Source organism: Plectropomus leopardus, chromosome 21 (assembly GCF_008729295.1).
Source record: "Plectropomus leopardus isolate mb chromosome 21, YSFRI_Pleo_2.0, whole genome shotgun sequence".
Classification (NCBI taxonomy): Eukaryota; Metazoa; Chordata; class Actinopteri; order Perciformes; family Serranidae; genus Plectropomus; species Plectropomus leopardus.
The window spans coordinates 16,869,934-16,892,739 of NC_056483.1; the positions used below are offsets into that span (position 1 = coordinate 16,869,934).

Sequence of the window (22,806 nt, forward strand, 5' to 3'; positions counted from 1 at the left end):
GGGGCCCAAAGTGTTGGAGGGCCCTCTTGCCTTCACCGGCACAATGTCACTCAAATCAACATAGACTGACCAGGAAGAGACTCAAAATGACCACAAAGAGACACAAAACAACCACAAAGAAACAAAAAACCACAGAAATATCCATAACGATCGCAATGATTTGCAAACCAACCACAAGTCTGTGTCTTGCTCCTATGTAGGACAGGAAATGGTGCATTTTGTATATCTGTGCCCAGGGACCTATTATCTCCTAATCTGCCCATGCATCAGATACATACTTTTTCTTTTTTTTTTTTTTTTTTTTTTTTTTTAGTACTAACAGTAAATCATGTGGTTGCTATCTGTACAGGAAGTGCTAAAAGCCAAAGCAACATGATTTTCCATGATGCAACAGCTCTGAAATATAAACAAAAACACTCAATTGTAAATAATTTCAATATTCGGGATAACTGTGTAACTTTTTATCGGGTTTTCACCAGATTTGTTGTGCAGTGCAACATACAGCCTGACAGGTGTTGAGAAAATGAAAGAACAGCAGTTGCTGTCCGAGATCTTACACAGTCTTCCGTCGCATTTATTGTTTTATTAATTATTCTGTCAGGCGAGCCCAGGACGCTTGGCTATGATAGAATAGTGAAGGTTACAGTTTGCTCGACTCTACAGAAGAAAAGTTGACACTAGGAGGCATCTAAAAAGTGCCTGCAAAATAGTCGACAGAGCCTTTCCAATTTTTTCCAATTCTATAAAAGTTAACTCTTTTAACCAACTTATTTTCTGGACCTCCTTCCACTGCATGCACATTTTCATTTCTTTTTAAATATACTACTGCTACTGACTGACCTTTTTATTTCCAGCTATCACCCACAAAGCCACTGGAATACAAAGAAGAGTTTCTCTACTTATCCTAACAAACAAATCCGTGCAGAAACTGGCATAATGAGAGCTAATTAATGTTAGATCTAAGCAGCTAGTATCTGATCCAACAGTTCACACCGAGTCACATTGTGCTGTGTTCAAGTTATATTCAGTAAAACATTCATGATGTGTTCAATGTAATCTTGTAAAATGTAGCTTTTGGCCGGGGGGAGGCTCGGCAAGGGCACCAAATGTGCTAGAACCGGCACTGCTAAAACCTCATGCTCTATATTCATGGGGCCTCTTCCATCTGGATCATTAACATTCACACTCGGCTTTTTAAGGTGGGGTTGAAACAGAAATCCTGCTCTATTATGTAATTACTTATGATACAAGGTTAAACGACTATGTTACTTTGTATATTTTGTTGGAAGATGATATATATATTTGGCCGTACCTGATGAAGTGTGTAAGGTTACACCAGTACTGTGGATCTATGTGAGACATGTCCCGCTTGAAGTCCTCTCCACAGACCTCCACCTCCCACTGCAGACGGGACTCATTGCAGGTTCTCCCCGGCCGGGGGGAAGTGGGCTCTATGTCCAAACTGTCAGTGGCTGAACAGAGAGAAAGAAGAAGAGTGTTAATGGGTCACGTACCACCTTCTGACAGTCATGACAACATGACAAAGATGGATGCTCGTGGTCATTTGACTCGTGCTTTTGTATTATTTATGAGCTATACTGCATTTTTGACATTTTTCTTTTTCTCATAATGTTCTGTCACAAAGCTATGACTTTTTCATACTGTTCACTGTGAGTTTAATTTTCACCCAATACTTTCTTGGAACAGTGGAAATGTCAGTTTCAATATGTCTCACTCTCACAGTTTTATTTTTCTTTCTTGTATTCTGTTTTTCTGCAGCATTGAGTTAGTTTTAACAGAGACTGAAACAGCTTCTTCTTATTCTGTATGATGTATGGGTGTATGTATGGACGGACATGCTTACCTGACAACCCTCTCATTATCCAGGAATTGACTGTAATGAAAGAAATAAGATGTCATTAATAGTGAACTGAAACAACATGGTTCCTATCTGTCAAATAAATTCAGTAAAAAAACAGTTGTTTCTTATTTTGAATTTTCTGATACATAGATGACATGACATTGAACTAAATCTGTTAATTTACTGCTTCTGTTGCTCTTGATTCACTTTAAAAACTTTACAGGCGTATCACATCGGAACTTTTTTTGCGAAACAAGTGCACTGATTACATTGTGTTTTTTTTACCCAAAATAGTAGCGTCTGCTATTTTTTGTTAAAGTTTTATGTAAAGTGCAAGAAACGTGCACTGACTAGATTGTAGATCACCATCTGATCTGATTACACCACTCTTTGACTCTTGACATTGCTTAAATTCCAGCAGTTGTATGTACAAAAGCATTCCCGAAGCCAAGAAAAAATGCACCCTATCTATTTTTGACAGCACCCCATCAAGTTGCACAGACCAAATTGAGTTTTCGGGGTATTTGAAAGTGAGACCAAACTTTTCCATAGATGTGAGTTTATGAGCCATGACGAAATCCAAAATGTTTCTCGTAATAGGCGGTAAGGCTTGATGTTTTTAGCTGAGACAATTTCCAGAAAATCTGCAGCTCCTCATGTCCAGTTAGAGGTCTAACGGGTCAGCAGTCAGTGACAGTAATAAACAGACATTTAAACAGATTTTCCAGCAACTGTAAAATCATCGCAACCATTTACAACATAAAACAAACACCTTTTACCAGTCCATCCAGTTGGACAACAACATGCAAATGGGAAAGGTGCAAGTTTCCCAACACTAGTTATTTGTTGCATTTTCAACCATGCTGGCATTAAAACTAATCCCATCAGCCTCTGCTGCACACGCATGGCTACAGACTAGTCTTAATGGCCTTAGTCAGTATACCACAGGGCAAAAAGCATGGTCACACCCAACCATGTTATTTTTAAGTGACTGGGGCAGATTATCAGTGACATATCAAAAACCAAGAACCTAGACCCATGAATACTATCATGAATGAATAAGAAAAAAAGCTCCATTATTTGTGGTATGCAGTGGGTTTTCTTTTTTTTTCCCTCTGTCTTTGTGTTGCCTTATTTTCAGCCAGCAGAAGGTAGGAAAGAGAAAAACAGACCCGGAGCAAGTATATAAAAAAAATATAGAGGTATACCAGTGATACTCTTCAATGCAAAAGTGCATCCATCATATAAACTTTAATTCCCTCTCACCCCTCCCTGTTCTCTGATCCAAACTCTTGCTCACAGCAGCTCATTTTTACCGCATGAGTGGTACGACTGACCAAAGCTAAACGTGCTGCTGCACAGGAAGGTGCATCTCCCTTTGAAGTGCCACGCGTACAAAGCGGAGGATCAGTTTGAAGACGCCCTGCAGGACAAAGACTGTTACCAAGTTAGCGTTCTAAATATAGAGGCTTCCCTGTTTGAGCCTGTGAGGATGTTTTAAGATGGAGCGTTTGTGATGGGATGAGATGATTTCATCTCATGTGTTTGTCTTAAATATTAAGGATAGAACACGTTTTTAAATAGATTCTGGTCTGTTTTTTTATTTTGACTGTGCTCTGAAGCAATTAAAGAATCAAAAGATTTTAAAACATAAAAGCTGAATAAATAAAAAATACCCTGAATCCAGTCACTAGAATAAATGTTGTTTTTGTTTATTTCTGCAAATCATGAATGATTTCTTTTTTTATATGTGGCAGGTATGTTGATACTTGTTTTTCTTTATTTTTCAATTATCAATCTTGTGTTGTGTCAACACAAAACCCACCTGGCTAGGGTTAGTTAAACATGTTTTGTCTTAACTCTTATTAAGGGACAGTTATACACCCTGTTGTTAAAAATTCAGGTCAAAATACTTTCAACAGGGAAAGAAAAAAAATAATTCTAACCAGAAAGAAGTCTCCAAAAAGGAAGCATTTTACTTTTCAATTATCCAAAGTGTGCCAAATGCCCAAGGCCTGGAATAATGGCTTGAAAAAAATATGGGTTCTTATTGCTTTGATGGAAAAGTAATTCTGTCAAATACTGTGCGTGATGTCCATTTTACAATGCTGCTCCCTCAACCCGCCTTTTCTACTTAGACTCCAGCTGATAACTTACGTTTTTTCAAAATGCCTCGGAAAGCTAAACTGGACTTGCTGCATTTGAAAATTTTGCATAAACGTTAGAGCAAGAACATGCAGTCACAGATTTCCTAGTAAAAAGTTAGTAAAAGCTTTTCTATTAAAGACTTTACAAGATGACAGGGACTTTTCTGAAGGTAATAAGTGAGTCACCCTCAGCTTTATTGCACAAGATGAAAGACAGAAAAGGGCGCTGTCTAAGGATCCCAGAGCTAGTCAAAGGTCACAAAGTAAAATTTAAAGATTTAAGATCCACTTCTTATCGTCTCTGACAGACAGAAAATCCTTTCTCAAGATCAAAAGAAAATATGTCCTTTGTGTCTCATAATCAATACATCAAATCAAATATCACTGCAAATTACTGAGCACTCTAAAAAGTGCACTCTTTGAAAGCTCTCCCTCTCACTTGGCTTTCAGCCCTCTGGTTCCCACAGGTCTCCTGTTGTATTTCATTTTTCCCAACAATAAGCCCCATGCTGGCCGGTCCAAAAATAACATCTCATGTATAACGGCCAACATAAATATATCTTGAGTACATAAGCTCCTGTGCAGCAGGAATCAGCAAAACCAAATATCCCATATGTTCTCTTTGATAACAACCCACTTATGATAGCACAAGCTCTACAACAACATTATAAAAAGATTATGTCTAGACGTTTTACAGGTTCTTTCATAAGGGTTGCAACAATTGTGAATATGTTACTGTTTTGTTTAAGAACTGAGCAACAGCAGGAAGGACGCTGTCAGTACCTTGTTATGCTTAACCAGGTTACAGAATACAAGTAAGAATTGTATTTAAAAGACAAAATATGAGTAACTGTATTCCAGTACAGTAACTGTTTAAATTGGTAGTAATCTAGATACAGCTAGACTATTGTCTCTAAAAAGAGATTACTTGATACTGGGATTACTATATTTGTTTATTTTATTTGCTCTAACCAAACTGAATGAAATGCATGAGAGTCTCTTTGCATTATTTTCTATTGAAATGTTCCAAATGGCTGTGAGTGACGTAGTGCTGCTGTTTTGAGGTAAACTTTTATCAGACGCCCTAGTTCTTTTTAATCCTGACGCTTGCTTTGAAAGTCAGTGTGTTAAGATACACAGTTAAGTTGAGTTATGGTTATAGTTTGATCATTTTACTAGACTACTGTCCTTGTCCCAGAATACAAGCACCAGGGGAGAATGGATTAATTGTTGAAAGTATGTCAGACTCTGCCACAGTAGATGGCGATATGCCCCCTTTCAGCTAGTTACTATTGGACCTTCTTCTAAATGACCTACTACATACCAAGCAAGTTATATTACTCACTGATTTCAACAGCATAAAAACTCGGCTGTCTGATAAATGTTTGTACTATAAAGCACATGTCCAGATAACCAAACCCGAATGAGTTTAACAATCTAAAATACTGAAATATTGCTGCCATAGTTCCATTAAACGCTCTTATTTTAATAGTTTGGGTGTCTGTTATGCAAAAACATTTTTCTAGAAAATAACAGAATGGAAGAAATATGAAATGAATGAAATTAATGTGCTTTCAAGGTGAGGGCAGCCTTTACTATACACAGTGGATGATTTGACTGGCACATTCCCAGTTTTGATGAAGTGAGTGCCTCGGATGTCATTGCACAAATTCATGCTGTTTTTAATTCACCACTCTCATATGCTGTTAATACAGGGACCAGCTACAGGTGATTGAAATAATTAATTAAACACGAGCAGGATGGAGGAACCGATGAAAATAACCTGAAACTACAATCTCGCAGCAGGACTCCCTTCAGCGTGAGCTCAGCACAACAGCAGGGGGGAGTCTGAAACTAAATCTACTCCATCAGCTCCGTGTGCTGAGGCAACACGGGCAGAACTGGCATGAGCAGCATGTGAGTGTGTATGTGGGAGATTTGGTTGAGTTATTCAGTGATTCATGCCAGAGTAATTATAGCAGCTCGGTGCATCGCTCATCCTGGTGTGTGACAGTTTGCCAAATCAATAGCACTCTGGATTTAGATGGAGGACTAAATATTAGAAACAAGATAAAAACCTTTTAGAAGCAGTGGAAAGATTTTTTTCAACACTGACTTGTTACGTTACTGCAGCAAATCTGCAAATAATTGCTCATTTACACACCCAACAAGGCAAGATTAGAATTGATGGCCAACTAATAGTCAAAAAAAAAACAATTTTCAATGTGGGAAATAGGCTAATTTGCTTATTTCTTGCCGATAATTAGATGAGAGATTGTTTTCTCTCCTACATTGGTCAGTTAATTATGAATATATAGCCAGCAACTTAGCCTAAATACAAAAGTGTCTGTTGTTTTTTCTTGTTTTATACATTTCAAACAAAGACATATAATGTGTTAATTTGTGAAATATGGGCTAGTTTGTCACCTTTGGAGTGATCCATGTTATCTGATTCCCCTGTTTCCAGTTTTTGTGCCAAGCTAAGCTAAACTGCTGGTGGATGTAGTTCCATATATAACAGGCAGATAATGACACTGCATCAGCAAATTTGTGTATCTCCAGCAGTTACAATGTTATCAGTGTTCAGAATTTCAAAGTTTTGGGCCCTAAACTCTCTATATAGCTGAAGGGGGAACCACAGAGTCAAGTGATAATGCTTTCTGTGTTCATCAGTACAAGTGACTCCTCTCTAAACAAAACTAGTCATTTAAGTCATTGTTCATCTAAAAATTATGATTGGTGCAGATTTTAAGATTGATAACAGCATTTATGTGTTTAATATCTGCAAGCGCAGAGCTCTTTTGTCTAAAGCAGAACAAAACCACAGGAACTATCACCAATAAAGTGACACTAACAGCCATCCAGCAGCATCTCTTACATGCGTCTGCAGAGAGAATGAGTAGCAGCAAGCAATTTATCTGAAGCTGCCTCTACTATCAGACACACCTATAGGCTGTGAGTTTTAAATTGAATGCAATGTCTTTTCAATTTACTGAAACCATGGGTGTCCATTTGCAGTAACTATACATAAAAGCCATTTTGGAATTACATGAGCTGAGTGGTGAAAAAAAGATGGCATATGTCTGCATTCTTTATATGGAGTTTTCACATCATACAAAAAGGAAAAGAAATTATTTAAAAAGTAATGAATTCAACAATTCACAGCTTCACATTAAGAACTGCAATTTAATCATGGGGTACTATAGACAACAGAGTCATTAAATCTTTCATCAGTCACATGTGGATGGATGATTTATGCACTCATTCATCCAGCTGCTGTACATATTTTCAATCCATTTATCAGGTTCCTCTTAACTGAGGTTCACAGGGTTCACAGTTATGCTAATGAAGCATTTCCTGACCACTGTGGACGCCACTGATCGTGGATCAAGCCCAGCTCCTCATGAAATTACGACATCAATTATGATTATAAAAAGGGAAACTGCTTGCACGTCAGCATCAAAGTTTTCTAAACGTAAGAACGGCAAATTAACATATTCATTGTTCAATTGATTGTTCAATGAGCTCTTCCCTGGGTTTGCATAAAATTGTGCAAGGCTCTTGGCTTGTCATAGAGAAGCTTTAATTTGAAAACACACTGAAACTGCTATTTCTAGAGCAATAACCGACTCTTCAAAAGATGCAGATGAAATAAACCTGGCATAATTAAGTGTTGTTTTGTTCCAGTGTATTGCATAAAGGAAGGAATTACCCACACTTCAGGATGTTCATTAGATTCTCTGCATGGGGAGGGTTTAAAATTAGAAAGACGTTAATAGGCTGCAATCATTTACTTCCTTCAAGCCTCCATGTAAGATCCACAGCAAAACTTGAAGCAATAATCTTTACTTGTCGATAAAGGTAGGCTTGAAACCAACCAATCTTTTGCACTCAGCTAGAACTGTTGAGTCACCTAAAATGTCGCCTTAGGTTTACATTGAAACAGCATTACACTTGTGAATTATGCAGGCCAAGCAGAGCTATTTTAAACTAGGAGAAAAGTAAATCAAGGTGTTTGAAGGTGTTACACACTGGTTGACAGCATGGCAGTTGGGTAACGGCTCAGTTGGCACACTGTCACGCTGTCATCCACTGGCCTGTTAGGTTGTCAAGATGAATATAGATGAGAGGAAATAGAAGATGAAGGAGAGTAGATGAATTGTCAGCACTGTCTAAACCGATTTAAACAGCCTTTAACAACCTCTACTTTATTTCAGGTCTGCCTCGTCATCGTCAGCAGCACAGATAAGTGCAGAGTAGGTTTTGTAAGAACAGACAGATTTAAAAGAAAAACATTCTGTAAACTGAACTTCTGATTTCTTGACACTACAAACTTTTTTGTTAATTTAAACACATTGAAGATGAAATAATAAAAACAGCATAAGAAATAGGTCTTTTCCGACTCTATATCAATGCCCAACCAATAATGTGTCCTGCATTTAAATTCTAATCTCAGAAATTAGAAAGGGACATAATCAGGTGTCCTTTTGTATCTTTCTGCTGCATCATCTGTCTTTCTATGCAGACAATCCAAATTCATTGAAAATCAGTTGAGGTTTCTACAGGCAGATGGCGAGAATAACAGGGTGAGAAAGATTTTTGTAAATGGGAAGAGAAATGCACATTGGCTTCCTGAACATCTGAAAACTTGGATTGTCTATCAATAATTGATTGATGTGAAGAGGAAACTAACAATTAACTGAACTAAATGCAACAGAAGCCATAAAAAATACAGGGCATCTCTGGTTACCATGGAGAAGACTTAAAACCTTTTGCCGAAGCATGAATTGAAAACTACACGTGACCATTTGATTTCTGACACGTGACACTCATCAAACATGTTGAGCACCCTACCATAGATCAGGCTTAAGACCCAGCAAACTGGACACACTGAGTTGTTGGCAAATCAGACTACACGGGGAGGGGGGACCACTTTAGTATTTCTGAACAAGCTTTGTATATATGAAGTATATCAGTCAAAAAAATCTCCATTTCTGAATTAATTTCAGACTCTTCATCTGCAAACACCACTCAGCCTTCATGATTAAAGCCCCGACCTCCTGCTCTGCTTTGAAGATCATTGAGTTCTTGGCTTTTCAAGCCATGCCGCCCCCCGTGTTCACCATCTGCACAAAGACAACTAAAGCAGAGATCAATGAGAACACAAAGCTCCCAAGGAATTGTTTGTTCTGTGTCCATTGCAGATGACAATTATGCAGACCAGAAGGACGCCAAGAAACAGAATGGATACTACTACTAGTTAAGATCAGAGGTCAAGCAAGAGGTTTGTGAGGCTGTGAATGACAAAAATTATTATTAATATGAACAAAGTTGACGACAATAAAACAACTTAACTGTGAGAGCTTGCCATCTATGTCACACACCAAGAACATTCAGTATCGCCTAACTGTTCCTCAGAAAGATTATGAAATATTAAAAATAAAATCAGCTTTTACATGGATAAAGTAACTTCTTTCTCCTTGGGTATTCTTTCTCCACTCATATTCAGAGCTCCTTCAACTATGACTGAGGTCACTGAAGCAGATTGAAGTAATATTTTCACTCGCCTACAGATGAATAGAAAGCCTTTTAACAATGGCGAGCAGAGGCAGAGTAAAGTGAATGTCAGGTGCTGAAGAGTGTGATGTGGGCATACAGGGAGCAAGCAGATGTAACTCAATTTTACATCTAAAAAATGCTTCAGGTAACATGTGTACCCATCATTGCCACTGTGAAATTAGTTGTGAGACCTTCATATCATTACTTTCATCAAATTAAGCAGAGTGAATAAACAAAACCAAATGACTGGCAGCCACACACACACACACACACACACATGTTCACACAAGTGTTTCCCACATTCTTCAAAGAGGATGTCGCTTATCTCCCCTCCTTCACCTGAACGTAGTTTATTTTCTCTGAGAAGGCTGAGAAGGATGCCAACATGTAGGCAGGGATTTTCCATCAGCTTGTGCACTCAAGCAATATGTTGCTCCAAAGGATGCTGGTTCTCTTTACTCTTATCTTATTCATATATGACACAGATGCTGATATATCAAAATCAACATGGGGATATTTAATAAAAGGTCCCATATTATGGCCATTTTTAGGTTGGTACATGACAATATATATATATATATCTATGGATCGAAAGTTTGAGAATATATATTAAAATCTGAGAATATATATATATTAAAACCTGTTCAAGTTCGGTGGCGTAGTACTGTTGAGTATGGCTACTTTTATTATTTTGGCCCATACATGCATTTGCAAGGCTGTTATTGATATCTTTATTCGTAGGAAAGGCTCAGATCAGCTTTTTTGCTGACTTGCTCATCTTGCCACAATGTCTGTATCACCGCGAAAAACGTCTCTGATGACGTCAAATGCAGTTTATATATATTCTCTAACTTTCACATATATTCTCAAACTTTTAATCCACATATATATACACATATAATATATATATTATATATATATATATATATATATATATATATATATATATATATATATATATATATATGATGTCAAAGCTTTAAGACTATGTAATCAGTGGACACTTGGGGATGTGTGGTATTAAAGATATGGATTCTGTAAACTGTCAGTATTGTTTCTTTGGACCAAAACATATATTCAGTTTCATAAAGAAACAATAACATGCTAATTTAGATTTTCTGTTTCCCTCATTTGCATATTAGATTGTGTGACAAACTTCAGGGATGACATCACAATTCTACATTCTTAGTTCTAAATTCCACAGAGGCTCTGAATACAGCCGCATCTGAAGATTCTCCCTCATTTGGTATCTGAAAACTCGGCTATCCAGACCCTCTGAGAGACATATATTTGTTCACTCGTTCTACAAACCTGTTTACTGCTTTCGTCTTGTTCAAAACTCGACAAAATGGACACCCACTTCATTTTTGAGCAAGTCAGAAAGATGAGACCGTCCTCTTTCTCAGAAAAAGAGCGGCACTGCTACCTAGCAGAAGTAAGTAGCTTTGACTGTGAAAATGTACTGTTTATATTTAAGTTAATTGTATACAGTGTTAAAAAAGGTTACTTTTGAAAGGTTATGGGTTATAGATTACTAGCTACCCTATTAAAAAATGCAAAAATGTAACCATTTTGATTATTTGATCAAATTAGTGTAACTTGACTTTTTAAACAAATGTTTTTACATTGGACTATACAACTGAAAAGTCCTAAAAACACAATTTAAAAAACCAGGCAGGGTTAATGTCACACAACAATACTTAACACTGCTTACTGTCAAAACTTTCCTCAAACATTTAAATATGACTTGAATCAAGATTAGAGATGTAAAAATTTAAAGCAACAGAATGAATGTTATCATATAAGCTTTTCACTTATATTTATATATAAATATTTACACTCAGATGTAACACCTTTGTAATAACCAACATTTTGAATAGTAACTTATATAATTACCTATTTTTTCTCAGTAAGTGTAACCAATTACAATTACATTTGTGTTTTGATTAAATTAAGTAATGCTGTAACTAGTTACTCCCAACATTGGTAGCATAGTACGGTGTTTCTTTGAGCAGCTGAGAGCCCTCACTGTAACAAATTTTCTCATAAAATGATGGTTAATTACTGACAGCTGAAGTGTCCTACCATTATTTTACTGTGTCAACAAGTAAGTAAAAGTAAAGTAATTCACCTGTATTTGTGTTTCACTGTCTTAACATTTGACTGTTTGATTTTTACATTATTTTTGCCTGCAAAAAGCATTAAGATGTACAGTGTTTTAACATAGCAGGCCTTATATTGTTGTCAGAATTTGACTGTATTTGTACAGAAATTTTCTTACAGTGTATCTGTACTCAATCTGTGTTGCAGAAAATGATGCTGAGACAGTTTCTGCTCATGAAGCACCAGGATCAACTTCCTGACTATTTAACTGTCAGACACATGAAGACCTGGCTGCTGACACGAAGAAGCTTCCTGGAGGAGTAAGTCAAACTGATCCTTGTTTTATACACTTATAGAAAACACAGTATATAAGAGCTATTTTACCAATGTTTTAAGTTGAAAAGATTAAAAAACAAGACTTTTTCACTTTTGCAGGTTTCAAGAAATAATTGAGAGGACAGAAATTGATCATCTGTTCATGGCTGAACTAGTAAGTAATCTATCTACAGACTTGACTTTTTAAATGCCAACTGTACAGCATCATGTGAAATTAGCTACATTACTGTGAGACTAACTAAAATATGATGTTGACAGGCCTGGACGACAGCGAGACACTTCTGTCTCCATCAGATGGAAGCAGAGCTCCTGGAAGAACTGGACAAAGAAAAGCGTCTCTCACAGCTGCTTCGGCAGGATTGTCACACTAGAAGGCCTTCAGATGTTTGTCTCGCTCATACACACAGCAGCAGAGGAAGACGTAGTACAAACCTTCCTTCAAATCCCTGAACAAGAAGCTGCTGAAAAATCTTCAGTGGCATTGAGATCAAAGGCGGCCTGGTCTCTGCAGGAGACACCAAACCTAGCAGAGATCTCGCAGCTTGAACAGAGTACTGCACCCTTGGTACCAAAGGTAGTAGACATCGCTCTCAAGTTCCTCCTCGAGGAACCACAGCACGAAAACAAGCGTGAAGCTGCCAGTGCTGAGATTGGTAAACTACTGACTAACTCAGCAGCTCCCTGCCTCTCTCTGGCTGGAAACATGTCCAAAACGCTTCTGCTTCGCCTCTGCACCATGTACGCCCGGTACATGGTCAAAGCCATCTATGAGAGGTTTGACAAGTCCTCCAAGTCTTTTCATCTAATGGACTATGATGACAGCTATCACACTGCCAAAGAAGGCACCATTTTTGCTATCCAAGACATGGGCTATGAAGTTCAGTCTGATGCATTCAGCCAGGCTCACCTTCAGCTGGAAGACGGACTTCTGGAGGAGAGTGAGGTTTCTCCAGAGGTCACTTTGGATGAAGAGATTGACACTACGTCAAATGATGTGACTGAAGACAATACAGAGGCAACCCTGGCTCAGTACTCTGCTGTCCAGAATATGGACCACGAAGTGCAGAATAATACATCCAGCCAGGATCACCTTCAGCTAAAAGACGGACTTCTGGAGGAGAGCGGGGCTTCTCCAGGAGTTTATCTGAATGAAGATTGTGACACTTTGCCAAATGATGTGACCGAGGACAAGACAGAGGAATCCCTGGTTCAGGACTCTGCTGTCCAAGATATGGACTTGGAAGTGCAATGTGATGCATCCAGCCAGGCTCACATTTTGCTGGAAGAGGGACTTCTGGAGGAGAGCGGGGCTTCTCCAGAGGTCGCTTCCACGGAGGAGCTGGAAAAGGAACTCCAAAATACTGACACTTTGCCAAATGATGTGACTGAGGACAAGACAGAGGAATCCCTGGTTCAGGACTCTGCTGTCCAAGATATGGACTTTGAAGTGCAGTCTGATGCATCCAGCCAGGCTTCACATTTTGCTGGAAGAGGGACTTCTGGAGGAGAGCGGGGCTTCTCCAGGAGTTTATCTGAATGAAGACTGTGACACTTTGCCAAATGATGTGACTGAGGACAAGACAGAGGAATCCCTGGTTCAGGACTCTGCTGTCCAAGATATGGACTTGGAAGTGCAATGTGATGCATCCAGCCAGGCTCACATTTTGCTGAAAGAGGGACTTCTGGAGGAGAGCGGGGCTCCTCCAGAGGTCGCTTCCACGGAGGAGCTGGAAAAGGAACTCCAAAATACTGACACTTTGCCAAATGATGTGACTGAGGACAAGACAGAGGAATCCCTGGTTCAGGACTCTGCTATCCAAGATATGGACTTTGAAGTGCAGTCTGATGCATCCAGCCAGGCTCACCTTCAGCTGGATGGAGAGGAAGGACCTATTGAGGAAAGGGAGGCTTCTCCACTGGTCTCTCTTGAGAAGGTGGCCACCACTGTAAGCCCACCCGATGGTAGTGAGGACACATCTTCAGCCAATGTGGTAGTGACACATTTTACTTCACTTGGAGAAAGGGGAAACCAGAGAGTCTTCTCCAAAAGTGATTCAGGACACACACATGCTCTCAGACTGGAGAGCAATGTTATTGTGTACATGGATGATGAGCTGGAAGAACTACAGGAGGAGGAAGTGACAGGAGTAGGTTCCTTCTTCTGTGGTCTCTGGAAGATGGTGACATGCTGCTTTTGTGTTTCCACTGAGAAGTAAATTACAGCAAAACCTTTTGCTGTAATATTAAGAGCATTAAATAAATACTGTTCATTTTCATTCAGTAATAATATTCTCTGCATTGATTTTTTTTTTTAAGGTATTGTTTTTACATTGGTGTCAATTTCAGTAATTTTTTATGAAGTTTATTGAGAACAAGTTAGACCTTTGAAACCTGAACTCACATCACATCACTCTGTGTCTGAAACTTGTGACATCACAACTTCACAGAAGTCCTTACAGCTCGTTGAAAGGCACAGTGTCCAAAATTCAGATTGTGGGCATTTCTTTGTAGATTGGGGTTTTGATACTTTGGCAATATTTATATAGCATCTATATGTTTATTATTAAGACATGGAAAATGTGACTTTTTACAATATGGGACCTTTAATGTTGAAATTAGACATGCCTAAGATTTGAAATTAAAGATGGACTGGAATTGATTTCACAAACTTCTCAGTTGTTTCACCCTCCTGCAGTAATATCTCTTTGGCAGACAGACAGAGAGACTGCCAGTTATCCATCTTATCTGTAGAGCTTTCTGACAGGAAAATGAATGACCTTGTAGAGGAGGCATCCACAAAAGGCTACCATGGTGTCCTCATATGACAAAACAACCAGGAGAGGATGCTGTTGTGACAGAAACACTGACCTGTGCAGGTCACATTACGGCATCACTACAGATCCTTGTCAGCATATGAGAGCATCTCTCTGCTGGTCCAAGGTTAGAAAGAGAAAACAAAACTGTTGAGTCATACTATTGGCAAGACTGTTGTGAAATGTCAGTGTCTGAACATATTGTGACAAAACAGTAGTTCTGTACAACAACAAATCGAACAAAATCATGTACTGACTGCTCAGTCTGAGAAAATGGTCAGTGTTTCTACTAATAAGCTATTATCAAAGTAGTAATATTGTATTCATGGTCCGTGCGATAACTCATTTATACTATACTAATAAAAGTTTGTGAAGCACCATAAGCTAAATAGCTTGTGTTTTTCAACTATTAACTATTAACTACTAAAAATTTCCATGTTCCACTGTTATACCCAACAATACATTTTCTTCTTAGGGTTGAAGGCAGCATTTTGGGTTATTGTGGGTGACAAAACTCTTCAGTGGCACAGACTAATAAAGACTTTTGAGAGTACCTTTTTTTAAACTGTTTTTCTTTAGTTGTGCTTATGAAGGACCTCTTTTTACACAGAGGGTCAGTGACAATTAAATAATAAAGAGGCAGTTTTTCTGCATAGTTTAAAAATGAAAGAAACAGTGGGCGGTGAGAATATTCTAATGTAAAGCTATTTTTTTTATTTTTTTCAAAGCTGCATTAACTTTTAACTCCTCATTTTGTCAACATCAGAATCTGCTTGATCGGCCAGGTATGTGTACACATACAAGAACTTTGGTTTCATCATAGGCACAATATCCCATATTATTAAAATGATATGGCTAAGAATATCAGCATTTATTTGGAGTCATCCTTCTGGCCACCTGGAGAATTTTCAGTTGAATTTGCTCTACTTTTAGCTCTGCTTTTGGTCTCCACCTTGGGGAACTGTCTTTTAGCAGTTAAATTCTATGTTCACAAGCAAATCACTAACTATGTCTGTCTGCTGTGTGGTGAAGTTTGTACAAAAAAATGTTGTTTTTTTTAGCTTTAAAACAGCAAACTGATGGAATTAATGCTGATAAGAGCAGAGAGAGAGAATGAAAACAGTAAAGTTGAGGGGCAGAAAAAACCCCAAAAATTGCTAGAAAAGCTCCTTAGAGTTGTGGTTATGGCAAAGGGTGATCATTTTCTGCAGGTTCTTTGCTACAAGTGATTCATCTTGCATTACTTAGTCATTTGCTGCATTATGTTCTAATAATGTGTCTTATGATCTATTATTATGTTATACAAAAAATGCTGTTAATAAGGCTTTATGTTCTATATATATTATCCTCACTTGGAATGGAGCCATAGTGGCTTTATCTTTTAGCAAACAGGTGACTGAAAGGTTACAGTTGCAAACCAGATCAGCTCTGAAACACAATCGCTGTTTCTTCTATATCCTGTATGTCTCCGATTCTCTTTGTACCTCTAACTACTTCTGTTTCTAGGTCAACTTTGCAGCAGTCACAATTCAAATTTTCATCTACTTATTAATTATTAATCAAAAAATGTGAAAGTGTAGTGGGTGGTAAGAAGGTGAGCAATTATATCTTTTAAAGCACTACAATATGTAAAAGTAAGCTGTCTAGTTAGCTCTGCTTTGACAGTTATTTCAACACATTTGCCAGCTTGTATCCAACAAGTACTACAAGTTTACAGATTCAGTTTAAAGCTGCATGTGTCAGCTGTCAACGTTTGACAGGACTGCCGCAAAGAGAGAGCTTTTAAATCTTAATTTCTCCTGAGTCAGGCATGGCTACCAGCTGTCTGCCACTGCAGAAGTTTACCAGCATTTCTGAACCTCAGCCTTGAAAGAGCAAGCTTCAGAAGTTTACCACATTTCTAAATGCTAATGACACAGGAGAGTCAGACCTGCCAGACACACAACGTAAACTTTTTAAAAAGTTAGAATGTCTTGAGTTTGGGACAACTTTAAATCTAAGTTAAAATCATTTTTAAAAGCTTGCGGGTGCAAAGGCCACAGTGATGGGTGATTATTATTCAGACAGCAGCTGAGGCCAGGTGAGGCAAACAAAAATGAATTCAGAAACTGTAACTGAACAAGAGGGATGTTTGGAAGAGATAGTAAAAGTGGTAAATCAGATGGGCGATGAGAGTAAAGGCAATACATTTTATTCTCTTATGGTTTAGTACAAGGGCATCTGAGGGGACATTGAGAGTACACATGAATATGAGTGTCATAAACTATTACATATCAAACACTTAATTCTCTGCATTCTGCTGATTTTTTTTATGCACCAATTTGTGCATCAGTTTATGTAAATGTCTTTACTTTTTCTCAAAATAAAAGTCCTCTGCTACTTTCTATCAGGGGTGAGACAAATGTACATGTTTAAATATTGAAGGGGACAAAATCTATCTGAGTTCAGCATTTTGGCTGTTGTAAAGTTGGGCTTTTTAACTTTGGGGTGTGTGGGGGATTGACTCACTTCTGGAGCCAGCCTCAAGAGGCATTCAAGGAACTGCAGCTTTTGGTTTGACTTTTTCTAACATCATGTAATCATACTGACTGACTACTTTAAAAACCCAAAACTGGCCTCTCAAGGGTAAAATTAAACTACAGCGAAGAGGAGTATCACTTCTTCACTTGCAGTACTTGCACAAAATCCAAGTGGATCTTGAGTGGAAGCATACAGGTTGTTTCTGTCAGAGTGGAGTCTGCCATGTGGGGGGATCTGGGGGTCAAGGAGGAGGGAGAGGAAGAGGAGACTAGAGAATGACACAGATGTGCAAGACAGAGGGGAACTCTGGGTACTTGGCAAACAAAAGCAGGAAGAGGGGGAGGAGAAGAGGTGGAGTACTGGATGACCATGACGGAGACAGAAATAAAATGCCAGTGGCAGAGAAGAGAGAATCCATGATTGGGGGGCTTTCCACAGAGAGATGCAATTTTTCTGACCTATTACACTGTTTGTGTGTGTGTGAGGCAGGTAGGGGGAAGCAGGTCAGCATGTGATTGCGGGGTTTGTGTTCGACAGGATTTTTGGATGAATGTGAGGCTACGTGAAGGGCTTTTGGGACAACAGCTCTATATAAATGCAGTCGATTTACCATGTGGAGAGGAAAATTACAGCCAAGCTTCAGTGAAATCGGCCCCCGTCGAGAGAGAATCCATCTGTCTACGAGCTATCACTTCTTGTTTGTGGGAGTGCTGGAGCTGCTGCACTGAGCATCTCATGAACATTTTGTACGTGGTGGAGAATCTAATCAAAATATTATCATTAAAAGTGTTTTTTAGCATTTTATTTTTGTGAAAGCCTGTAATCATATAAGCATGACGCTCACACAGATTCACAGTGCAGGCTGCTGGTGACAGATAAGGAGGCAATTATAATGCTGTGAATTGGCGGAATCAGCACACATAAATTCCCAATCGTTCAACCAAATGTAATTAACTGGAAAAATAGCATTGGAGTGGCAATACAATTCGGGCTTTCATCAGTATTCCCCATGAACTTTTCTTCAACCTCAAAATTAAGTCAAAAACATAGAAGCCAAAAAATGGCCAAAAGCCATCTGTTTCACCCCTTCTTTGAAAACCACAAACATTAGCCCCACTGGAGTGCTGTCCTCCAACAAAAAAGCAAACAAATATCATCACAGCGGGCATGCATTATCCACAGCAGGCTTTAAGAAAACACCAAATGCTCCTGACAGAAGTCACAATTAAATAGCTGGTTACATGCAAAAAAAAAAAAGAAAAAAAAAAGCTGTAAATTTGGAGGTTCAATTGAAATGGGGTCACTTTTTCTTCTCAGATAAATAAGTTCTTTAAATCCAGACTGAGCTCAGTCACAAAAGCTCGATTACTTTTCTGCCTCCTGTGGCCAAAACAACACGTAAAATTGATGCATTCGTCCTGTAAATGTCCAAATTCATTAAAAACACAGCAGCAGTAAACACTTTACCCCATGACTGATGCCGTCCCCACACAGCCGAACTGTTATAAATATGTCAGCTTGTTCTGGCCGTTAATTACAGTCCCTTCTCACAATCTGTGTGATAAAAACCAGAGCACAGCGCAGGAATGCACTATCACTCTGACTCTGAACAAAATCTCATCAGGGATGTGATGGATTTACGAAGGGACATAGATAAGTTCTGATGTAACACATACATACAAAGATGTTCAAATCTTTTCACTTTAAAATACCCCATCATCACCATTTCTCTTGAAAAACAGATAGGACAAAATGGAACTGACCCCCCAAAAAAAAGGTTTCATTTCAGTTGTTTGACCAGCAGTGCTAAAGACTTCAGCCTGGATGCATTCACAGTGCCAACAAGCTGTTCATCTGCCTGCCTATGAGAGAGGGGCGAAAGAAAAGACAAGAGAGGGAGGAGACAGAGAGAGAGAGTTTGGCATGCAGAAACAGAGACACTGTGACAGAGTCATAAATTGCAACACTAGGTCAGAGACTGTGCGGACAGACGGGGAGTGTTAAAAGGGCATTAATGAATCTTAGACCTTCACTGACATGATTGTTCGGGTCCAATACCAGAGAGAACTGCATCAACACTGGAGGAGCCCTTTTGTGCTGCGCTCTCTTTGCTCTCCACTATATTAATTACAAACTAACAAAGTATCAATCTGGCTGTCAGACACCTCAGTATAACCAAGTTTTGTCTATGTGTGAGAAATACACAGACTGCTGAAGGGTAAATTTAATGGTGGACAGTAAGTACTCAAGTACAGTTTTTGCAGGGTTTTTGTGACATATTACTTTGACTCCACTACATTTGAAAGTAAAATACTGTAGTTCTGACTACTACAAGACTCACATTTGTTTGTTACATTGTGCTTTGAAGACAGTGAACGATTTTTTTGTCCTTTCTAAAATGAATAAAAGTCCATAAACTGTGATCATGCAATTCTGCATGCGCTTTGTCTGTCAGAGTGGTGTTCCTGTACCTCTACCTTGCGAATGCACTATACTCAGACTTTTCTTTTAAATGTGAGCCCCTTTGTTTCAATCAGTGTCCCCTCTCTAAATTTGGAGGTTTTTGCAAGTCTGTGAACGCAGCACATAACTGAGCTCTCCATGAGTTCTTTTTTCCTCAGCAACAGTTTGGGACTCACGGGGTGATTCATTGATCTCTTGATCCATACAGACCTGATCTGATCGATCATATCAATGGACAAGAGGAGCAGCTGTTGTGGGTGAAAGCAAACTTTTAGGCCGAGCAGAATGAACAGTTAAGTTTCATTGTCATGGCGTCTGATGTTCTGATGCTTCTGCAGAGTACGCTCTGCATAATCAAATGCTATACATTTTTCAACAATGCTCCTAATTATCGGTCCAGCTCTATCTGGCAGCAGATGTTTTAATCATGGCAGGCTGCCACAAATAAATGATTGTGTAGAAAACCATGAGTGCTAATGTTGCCTTGAGCACCTGGTGTCAAGCAAATAAGAGGAACAGGCTACAGAGGTTCAGTCAACTCTCTCTAACTCCACATCACAAGTATTTTTTTTAATTTTCAGGTCAGTCCCAACAAACACTGACCCACAAGTGACACCACTCAGCAAAAAAAAACAAGATCTAACTCCGCTCCCTTTTCTACCCCCCTTCCCTTAGTAATGCATTGTTGCCCAATACTAAAAACTTCCAAAAAACACTGTAAAACCATGAAGCCTGCCAGTGAGCTTTATGTATAATCCCTGTAATATTTTAATGTCTTACAGCTGTTGCAAACTATTTATGAGGTGAGGAAATGTTAACAAAGAGCTCTCCTCAGTTACAAAAGCCCTCTTAACACCTCAACATGAGTCCGGATCTGTGTCTGGATGTAAAAGGATGCTTGAGTGTTAATTAAAGGTTAATCTCAGCATGCTTTAGAGTATCGACCAACAACTGATTCACGCAGAGCGCAGTGAATTACTGTCTAACAAGCTGGTAAACCGAGAGAGATGTGGAGTATTTTCCTCATTCAATCTGTCTGACAGCTTCGTCATTATATTGTGTCTGCTGTTGTCATTTTAACTCATTTCAGGGGAAAATTACTTTTTGGCCACACAACCAAAAATGTAAATGAAATGACTTCTATCGTTCAGCATGGCCCTCTCCTGTTATAATTAGCTCATTTCAGTCTATCATCTATCATTATTCTTAGTCATAAGTTCCACATTTAATTCCGTTCTCACTTTAATAGAGCTCATTACCACCTATTATATTCTGTGATAGAGAATATGACTGGCCTTTGGCAGAAAACCACCTCCTGTCAGAGATACACTCTGATATAAAGAGACAACTAACTACTATCCTCCAACTCTGCCCTCTTTGCTGCTCCCTTGAGGAGCCTGTACCCGTGTATGACGTCCTCCACGAATGAGTTCAAATAATGAGCGCTTGGTTTGTCCTTTTGCTGCTTCCACTGACTATTTGAGCTGTCGTACAAATAAATGTGCTCCATCTGCAGCATTTTTAAGCACTTGTGACATCATAAGAGTGAGAGGCCAGCTGCTTAAAGATAAATAATGCATGCAATAGCTTTGACTGCATAGCTTTTACTCTTGTGCATTAAAGGTCTGGTGTGTAGGATTTAGGGGGATATATTGGCAAAAAATAGAATATAATGTAATAAGTATGTTTTCTGCAGTGCATAATCACCTGAAAGTAGGAATCGTGTTTTTTGTGACCTTAGAAGAGCCGTTTACATAGGGAGCAGGTGGAGATGTTGACGTTGTCATGTTGCACCTCCATGTTTCTACAGTAGTTTGAAATGGACAAACCAAACTCTGGCTCTAGATAGGGCCATTGGCATTTTTGCATTAGTTTGTATTTCACACCTGAGACTGATTTTTTTTTTCTTTTTTTATGTGAAACTGTTTCATTCAGTGTTTTTATCTGTCTAAATCACTGTGTCTGTTTGTTTTGGAGAGAAGGAGACCACTGCAAATAATTTGGCTTCTGGTAAAAATCTCCTAAACGTCTGGATGTTATCAGTGAAAAAAGGTGAGCGCACATTAGTAGTAACTTGGCTTGTGGCTTGGCTCCAAACTGCATTGGAGGAACGCGATTTAACTGATTGATTTGTAACGTGAAACTGCTTTATTCTGTTTTTTGAGCGGTGTAAATCACCTGCTTCGTTTGCTTTGTAGAAACAGGACCTGTGACAATTTATCTCTCGATAAAAACCTCCTGAACTGAACACTGAAGGAATTATAAGCGTGAGGAGTCACGGCTGGTTGCAATCCTAAATCCCCCAGAATTTTACACGCTGTTCCTTAAAGTGGAGTTTCTTAATTATTTTCTTAAGCAAGCAATCATTGTGTCTATAGGGGGGAAAAAAAGTTTCTTTTTTTGTCCAATTAACAGTCTAAACCCCAAAGATGTTTAGCTTATTAACATAGAACACAATGAAAAAGCAAATGCACATATCTGCAAAGCTTAATCCAATGAATAGTGGGCACTTTTCTTTAAAAATGCTGCAACTTCTGGTACACTTTTTACTCAAATTTCTGAACGAGCGCTGGTCAGATGGGATAGCTCTAACAGATAAGCACTGAAGCATCTACATAGTATAAAAAGCCTCTGAAATGTGCTGACCATATGGTGCGTAGTCAGATTCACGCTCTGTGACTTGGAGTCAGCAACACCTCAGCATTGGATGAGAGCAGGATGAGTGAAGAGACAAAGTTCAAGACCCTTCTGGTGCATGAATCTTTAACAGGCAACTGAAAAATTAATCATGCTCTTAACATGCGCCCACTGAGTTGAGATACAAGGAGAGAAAACTCAAACATAACAGTCTCTGTGAATCTGTATACCTATAGGCTTTGTTACGTCAAGCATGTTTCCACTGGTTTTAAACCTATGTGTTAATTCTTTTTGGGTACATTGACAGGAATGTGGACATGTGGATGCTTAAAAAGTCCTAGTATGGCAGAGAAGAAGTACTGTATGG

At 38.7% G+C, this 22,806-nt stretch overlaps 1 protein-coding gene across 1 annotated transcript in view; it reads right to left on the reverse strand.

The window, feature by feature from the left end:
* LOC121960505 (receptor activity-modifying protein 3-like) overlaps positions 1 to 22,806 on the reverse strand; it is a 37,275-nt gene that overhangs the window by 10,018 nt on the left and 4,451 nt on the right. Inside the window, exons 2-3 of the mRNA XM_042510236.1 lie at positions 1,865 to 1,894; positions 1,313 to 1,472 (exon numbers count right to left, since the gene is read on the reverse strand). Of these exons, the coding sequence (XP_042366170.1) occupies positions 1,313 to 1,472; positions 1,865 to 1,894 (190 nt within the window). The remainder of the gene's footprint in view (positions 1 to 1,312; positions 1,473 to 1,864; positions 1,895 to 22,806) is intronic.